The following is an 8320-nucleotide window of genomic DNA, read 5'->3' as shown; positions in this document are numbered from 1 at the left end:
TTGCTGCTGTTTGGCTCGGGGGCTCCGCCCGGTAATGATAAACTAATGCCATGGGCAAGGCCAGGCAGGAAACAGGTGACTTATCAGTAACTTTAGACATCGTAACACAATTTTAAACGAGATTGTATTGTAGATTATACATTTTTGTGATACCAATTGTATGATATTTACCTTGTTCATTAAAAATTAAAATATAAAATATATATATTTTTTAAATATATTTTTTTTAAATATTTTTTTTTTTATTTAATTTTAATTTTAATTTTGTATCTGGCAAGAGGTGGGGCGGCGCCCTAGCGCCCCTATGGGCCGGCCACAACTGGTTATGATGTAATGCGTAGTGGCACTACACTCGACTTTTCTAGTGCGGGACGCGCCTACGGGTGCTCTCCTTTCACGGAAGGTGGTCACCACGGACGCATGTCAGACAGGCTGATAGGGTATTTAAGAAGGTCGCCCGGTGAGAGGTCTCTAGAGCAGAGACCTCCAGCGGGCGCACGTAAATTACCCGGAGCTTTTAGCGGTGTTCCCCACCCTAAAACGCTTCCTGCCGTCTCTCAGAGGACACCATGTCCTCGTGAGGACAGACAACACAATATCGTGTATGAACCGCCAAGGGAGGTTGCGTGGTCCCCAGTCACATACACTGGCGATACAGGTACCGGGAGTGATGCACCTCGGGACAGAACTACTGTCCAGAGGTGCACCACTCTATACAGACTGGACTCCACATCCAAGGATCGTGAGTCCGCTGTGGGTGCGTTACGGCGGAGCTGCGTTAAATCTGTTCGCATAAAGAAAAAATGCTCAATGACAGCTGTTCTCTTTAATGCACGATTTAAACGCACTGTTAGGCGGGGACGCACTCGTACACGATTGACCTCCGGTTCCTCTGTACGCGTTCCCCCCCCCTGGCTCTGTTACCCCCAACTCTGGCCAGAGTGAAGGAGCAACGCCACACACTTACTCTGATGTTTCCGCAATGTACGGGCTGGCGGAGATATATCAGCTGTTGTGCGGAAAGCCATGGCAGCCCCCACCACGCAGGGACAGATTGTCTCAGGCGGGGGGGGGGGGGGGGCGATCCTTCACCCACGCCCGGAGCGCGGGGCACTATGGGCCTGACCCGTGAGTGGTATAATCTGAATACAGTGGGACTCCCTCAGAAGGTGATAAACACTATTCAGAGTGCGAGAGCTTCCTCCACCAGGTCTCGTTACGACTGTAAGTGGAGGGTGTTTGAGGAGTGGTGCCTTCAAGAAGGACACATCTCTTTTCAATGTCCTGTCGGGGTGATTTTATCATTTCTACAGGACTTGATCGAAAAACAGAGCTTTCTCCACGATCAAGGTGTACCTGGCTGCTATTGCTGCATGCCATGTGGGCTTTGAGGGTAAGACGGCTAGCCAACATCCTTTGGTTTGCCGTTTTATGAAGGGAGCTCGCAGGCTCCTCCCTGTCTCCAGGTCGCTGGTGCCCTTATGGGACCTGGCAGTGGTTTTAAATGGGCTCAAAATGACCCCATTTGAACCCCTGGAAGGAGCTGACATGGAACATCTGTCACTCAAGACAGTGCTGTTACTGGCCCTGGCATCCGCCAAGCGGGTCAGCGATATTCATGCACTGTCTGTACTTCCCTCATGCACTCAGTTCGCCCCAGGGCAAACGAGAGTGTTGTTGAAACCCAACCCTGCCTTTACACCAAAGGTGGTTGGTTCGTGTACCCCAATTGACATTGAGGCATTTCCTCCGCCGCTGGTTTCCTCTGGGGAGCAGCAGCAGGATCTGTTGTGTCCAGTCCGGGCTTTACACACATATATGGACAGATCAAAAGAGCTTCGTCTTAATGACCAACTCTTCGTGTCCTGGGCTAACCCTCACAAGGGTAAGCCTGTTACTAAGCAACGGCTCTCCCACTGGATTGTGGAGGCAATTGCTGTGGGGCCCGTACAAGTCAGAGCTTGCAGGCACCCTCGGGTTCGCGAGTTTTTCTCTTGACTCAGGGTCTGGCGGCATCCTGGGCTCTGTTCAGGATGTCTCCCTTTCAAGACATTGGTGCAAGCGGCGAGCTGTTACTCGCTGCTCACTTGTGTCCGCCTTTTAACAGTCTGGGCGTTCTACTCCCAGGTTGACTCAAGCAGTGCTGGGCACCTGGTTGAGTCGGAGTCCTACCTGTTAAAATTCTGATCGGTTGGCGATTTTCGAGATAAGCTTGTCTGGCAATACGGGAGCTACAATATCCCATAGTGAGACATCGAACGGAGTGTTATGAATGAGAACTATAGGTTACTTACGTAACCCCAGTACTCAGAGTAACATGAAGTGAGATGTCTCACCAGACGGCCCTCCTTGCTATGGTGAAGCGAGAAGAGGTGCTTATTTTGAATGACGCATGCGTTGTGGCGCAAGCTACTTATAGGGGGTGATTTCCATAGTGAGACATCTCACTTCAAGTTACTCTGAGTCCTGGGGTTACGTAAGTAACCTATAGACTTATGCTTTGAATATACTGTACTTTGAATGTGTGCTCACTGATAAGCTTGTTTGGCTTATTGTGGTTCCACTCCCACTGGTGGTCTTACCCACCAGTGCAGCCCGTTTCAAACAAGAAGTCAAAATCAATAACTTAATGTTTTGCAAAGAAAAACATTTAATTTGTGGCTAAACTCGCAGAAAGTGTTCCCATGAAACCTGAGCGCTCATAGTCATATTTTGTCATTTAATATAAACCATGTTGATTAACCACCTAGAAAAAATAGATCAGTGTCATTGTCAATGTACTTATGCAGCCGAAAACTATATCAAGTACTGTTTAACATTGCACCCTGGTGAATTTCTGAAGAGAAACGAAAAAGGGAAGAAAAAAACGTTGCGAGTTGGAATTTTAGCCGTTAAAGTTAAATTGTAGAAAATTAATCAAATACAATTTGACTGTTAGTATCCAGCCTCAAGAAGTCTGCTGTGTTATCTTTGACATGCTGTCCTAGGGAATTTTAAACACGCAATTTTCTAATTTGCCGTAGTAAGTAAAAAGATAATTCCTTTAAATCACCAAATCACTCTGAACATTTTTTTTTTTTAAAGTCAACTTTGACTCAATTAAGAGCTTAAATGGGACATTTTTAAAGATTCTTAAACATTTATTTTAACTGACATTTGCTAGACAATTCAAAATGAGTATTTCCAGTAGTCATGTTGTGGTCTTGTGTCAATCCAGTACTCTTGGCACGTCTTTATTGACAGTAAGCTAATGTTAATGTTTTACAGGGACATATTGTTATATTAACATTATGTCTGGAATGACTCATGTTGTCATTTGCCTTCATCATATGATAAATAAGATTGAAATAAAATGTGATCATGTCCTAGTTCCTAACGGGGAAAAGTGCTTGGTAAAAAAAAATTCACAATGTACAAAGCTGAGTCATCAGTCTTTTCACTTTTCTTTGTCATCATCACTGGGTTCACACAAGTATACATTTTATTTTCAGATAGCCCACATACATCTGTCCGTACAAAAACGTCATATCTGGGAAATGTTTGAGTCAGAGATTTGTCCCAACACAGTGAGTTCATTATTTGCAGATGAACCTCTTATCTAACAATGACCTGAGGACCTTGTTCAGATAAATATCCCACCGTGTCGAGCTGCTCTTCATTCTTCCAAAAAGACGAGACCACAACTGGTGGCAAAAGGCAACATGGCTCCATCACTTGTTTTTACAGCAGGAGGTCTCCTGTTACTTTTCTCCTTCTCGTCAGCAGTAAGTCACTGAATTTCAATGTTTTCATCCGTGTACTTGAACACAGACATCAAATTCTTTTTTGTCTTTTTGCTGTGTAGCAAATCAGAGGAGACAACCTTGCATCATGCACCATGGATGATGGCTTTGTAAGTATGATGTTACAAATAATAATGATGTATTATTTGCCATGTAGATTGTAAGTCTTTGTATATATGGGCAAACTATTATAAATGTTGTATTTGAACTTCTTTTGTCTGTATTTAGGGAAAATACTGTCCTACAACATGTGGAGTGGCGGATTATATGCTGAGGTATATGCCGGATGTGGACAAGGATTTGGACAATTTGCAAGAGACACTTGAAACAATTGCCAATTTGACCCAAGAGGCCAAAGATACTGTTGTCTACATGAAAGATTCTACTATGTCAGCTCAGAAGACCACCCTGCCAGGTAACACGCTTCATCTGGTGTCATCTTCTTTAAGTAACTGATCGTTAATATATTAAAAGTATTAAAGGACTGTGGGGAATGTTTCAAGATCAGCGCTGACACTGGCTTTTTATTTCAGATCCATACTTCAGAAAATCATCGAATATGCTGAATGATGTTGTTCGGTTTGAAAAGACCATCATCGCACAGGAACAGCAAATATAGTAAGTCACCTTAGTATTACTTAAGTTATACAATCTAACATCAAACCTTAGTGCCAAGCTACTTAAATGTAGAATCAGTAATTCGGAGATTGTTAATATTTTAACTCAACCAAAGCAAATACCCCCCTAAACATTTACCGTCCCTCTCATTTCCACTGCCTTTCTCTTTATACATCTGTGGCCTTCCCCTGTCGTAGGCATAAGCACCAACGCCTCCTCTTGCTGATTTGCTGGAATCTTTTCTGGTGGCTCTGTCCAAGTCAATAAGTTTGTTGCACATTGACAAAGCCAGGGCTGGGCATGAACCCTTGTTTTGTTTGCGCACACACAGAACAGATAGCTAGTGGACCATTTTTGCCTAATGTGCCAAAAATGTATTGGTTCAAAACAGCTGACTGCACATTTTAGTATTCATACACTTTTTTAAATCAAATAAATTGATGAGATAGCTATAGTTAAAAGTTACTTTGTAGATAAAAAAATCTTCTACAACATATGCATAGTTTGTGAATCAAAATACATTGTTATAGATTCAACACGTGACATCTTCTAAGAGAAAACTTCGAAAAGTGAAATGTGAATTCACAGAAGCAAAACTCAAACTAGTCAGAAATCGTAAACAAAGGTCATGTGATGGAAATCTGGTTCAATGATTGGTCCTACAGTAACATAGAGTAGTAGAATTATCTTGATGTGTGAAGTGTACTTGCCTACTCTTTCGTAAAAGTTTGTTCAAGTAGCACTAACTGTTTCTATTCCACTAATTAGCAGCTTGCTTGTTTCTTCTATTGTGTTTTCACCTCATACTAGTTCAAGAAAATGTTACAAACCAACAACCCCTCCGCCTCATCCCTCAGCCCTAAGAGACCACTCCATACTTTTTCTTGTGACATTTTTACCTAGTTTTACTTCTCCAAGCCACCCACGCTTTCAGGTCAATGCACGCCAACCCTTCTCGCCCACACAGTTTGCACTGTGCACAGATCATGGTGCGATTGGCCGCCCCCTCTTCTTTCGCCTATAGACACAGGAACTCAAACTCACTTCTAAAAAGAAAAAAACACTTATTTTCCAAGTTTCTTTTTCAAATGTGTTTCATGTGTTACTTTTGCTTCTAGTTTGTTTCTATTTTCTTATTCTTGTCGTATCTATTTTGTAAAAGACTGTACATTTGAGCTTCACTGTTTTTACTATGAGTTTCTCAGGATAAAGCTCCTACAACTCATTTTCTCCCCTTTTTCTAGTGAACTTCAGAATTTAATTTCATCCAACGAGAAGAGAATGTCAGACTTGAAACAGCTCTCCGTGCAGCTGCAGCAGAAATGCGCTGAGCCCTGCAAAGACTCAGTTGAAATCCAGCCCCTCACAGGATCAGGTACAAAAATCAATCCATTGACCTTCAGACCTTCCCAGAAATGTCTCAATCATGCCTCATCTGAACGGCATTTGTCCTTTTTCAGTGTTTAGTCAGAGAGTAACATCAATAAGGCAAATCAATGTAAAGTAAACAGATTTATTTTAGATTGACTTTATTTCAAAGCGGTTTTTTCTAAACCTTAAAATAAGCGTGGACATAATGCATAAGCATCAGCAAATAATATGTGTTTATTTTATCCTGTTTTATAGTCAATAAAACCACCACTCTAGACAGTCTTTTATGTCTTGCTGTTAAACCTTATTTTTCGTTCATCAGACTGCCAGGATATTGCTAACAAAGGTGCCACCACCAGTGGGCTTTATTATGTGAAGCCAGCTAAAGCCACTGAGCAGTTCCTGGTCTATTGTGAGATTGACAGCTTTGGACGTGGCTTCACAGTCATACAGAGGGTATGTTTCACTTGAACAAATCTCGAGAAAAAACACTCTCTACTGCCTTCATCTGGCCCTGCATGATTCCCAGAGTCTTCTTTCAGAGAACTACAACTACTTAATACTCAGTAAAACAACCTTCCAGTCCTGATAGCAAACAACTGATAAGAGACCGTATGAAAATGATTAGGGTTGGATGGGGGCGCTAAACCCTTATGTTTTCATCTTTGAAAGCGTCAGGCCTTTGCCCAATGTAATTACAACAATTAAACATTGTTTGACTTGTTTGAAATGATACCCTCCCCCCAATATCTCAAAATGATATGAAAGAAATGAGTTGCTACAATTCATCTTGACTCAAAAAGCCAAAGCATTCAATTGCACGGCAGGGATAGACTGAGGACGGTTGCAACACATTTTGCATTTCTCTCAGTACTGAGTCAGGACAACTACATTTGTATATATTAAACGTACATCTACAATCAAAGATGATTACATATGACCTATCGTATCGTCATATGACACTGAGGACTTTTGTTGTCCACAGAGACGCGATGGCAGTGTGGACTTCAACAAGGACTGGGTCCAATACAAGGAGGGCTTCGGATATCTCTCACCAGACGACACCACAGAGTTCTGGCTCGGTCTCGAGAAGATGCATCTTCTGACGAGCTCTACAACCATGCCGACTGTGCTGAGGATAGAGCTTGTTGACTGGGAAGGCAACACAAAGTATGTATACACACGATAACAGATTACATGAAAGGAGAGCAAAGGGACTCACTGAAAAGCAAACATGACCCTGATAGTTAGTTTTTCCTTTAAAGAACGAAAAAAAGACTCAGCGGAAGTCAACAAAAACTAACAATAATCAATCTTTCTCCAGGTATGCCGATTACACCACGTTCAGAGTTGGAACCGAGGTTGGAATGTACCGTCTTACATACGGTTACTACTTAGCTGGTGATGCTGGAGATGCTTTCGATGGCTTTGACTTTGGTGATGATTCCAGTGACAAGTTCTACACCTCTCACAATGGCATGCAGTTCAGTACCTTCGACAAGGACAATGACAAGTTCGACGGCAACTGTGCTCAGCAGGACGGCTCCGGCTGGTGGATGAACAGATGTCATGCTGCACATTTGAACGGCAAATACTACCAGGGTAAGACAACAGGGCCAGAATCTTTAATTGGTGTTCATTTAAATGATCTGTTAAGATGTTAAAGGTTTTATTAATATATGTTATTAACAACTATCCTCCACATAACGTTATCCAAGCACATGTATTCATATTAAAGGTCCACACTAAGCTGTCTGTGTTTTCTTCTATAGGTGGCAGGTACACAGAAAAGGATGCAGGTGAATTCGGCTACGACAATGGCATTATCTGGGTCACATGGCACAACCGCTGGTACTCGCTGAAAGAGACCACCATGAAGATCATTCCCCTCAGTCGCATCACAGCAGGAGGTGGACAGCAGCAGTCTGGGGTGAAATATTTTGGCGGGCTTGGAGTTTAAAAAGAAAACTAACATGGTTGTGGTCTGTTTTTTGCTTTAGTTAAGGTGTTCAGCACCAAATCACTAAATTAAATGCCTCCGCGGTAAAAAATATGACTTTATGATGTGTAATGCATGCATGTTTGGCAGAATTGTGACGTTCACATTTTCCTTTCAGTCTCTGGGTTGTTTTGAGACCCAAACACATATTGTTTTCACCAATTACAGTCAATACTTCTTTGGAGATTTTTTGTTTGGACTAAGTTGCTGCAATCTAGGAAACACTAATAAATATGGTATGCAGATCTTTTGTAAATAATTTGCAGATGGGGAAAAAGCATTTGGTAAAAACAAACACTAAAATAAGATGTATCTGAATTGATTCTGCAAAGGTTAAAATATGTTCTCATAGTACAACAAATATATACCTGTATGTATATAAATAAAACCTTCCTTAAATGTAAAGAATGTGTCCACTTCTTTTTCATATGCTGTGTAATATATTATACACCCATGCATCAGTGTTTATTAATAATGAATTTATAATTATAATTATGAAACCTTCGCAAATGTAGTAAGAAGCTATGGTTTTGATTAGATTAAGCTTCAG

The 8320-nt window shown here is 41.7% G+C and overlaps 1 protein-coding gene across 1 annotated transcript; it reads left to right on the top strand.

Moving 5' to 3' along the window:
- The first annotated feature begins 3652 nt into the window (after nucleotides 1–3652).
- fgg (fibrinogen gamma chain) lies at nucleotides 3653–8178 on the top strand. The gene is made up of 9 exons (XM_034085149.2): nucleotides 3653–3764; nucleotides 3845–3892; nucleotides 4011–4197; nucleotides 4316–4400; nucleotides 5645–5775; nucleotides 6094–6227; nucleotides 6757–6941; nucleotides 7096–7373; nucleotides 7544–8178. Exons 1-9 carry the CDS (start codon nucleotides 3702–3704, stop codon nucleotides 7729–7731), a joined length of 1299 nt encoding a protein of 432 aa, XP_033941040.1. The 5' UTR covers nucleotides 3653–3701; the 3' UTR covers nucleotides 7732–8178.
- The last annotated feature ends 142 nt before the right edge of the window (nucleotides 8179–8320 follow it).

The sequence above is a fragment of the Pseudochaenichthys georgianus genome, chromosome 1, assembly GCF_902827115.2.
Source record: "Pseudochaenichthys georgianus chromosome 1, fPseGeo1.2, whole genome shotgun sequence".
Lineage (NCBI taxonomy): Eukaryota > Metazoa > Chordata > Actinopteri > Perciformes > Channichthyidae > Pseudochaenichthys > Pseudochaenichthys georgianus.
This window is presented reverse-complemented; position numbering and strand designations above follow the sequence as displayed.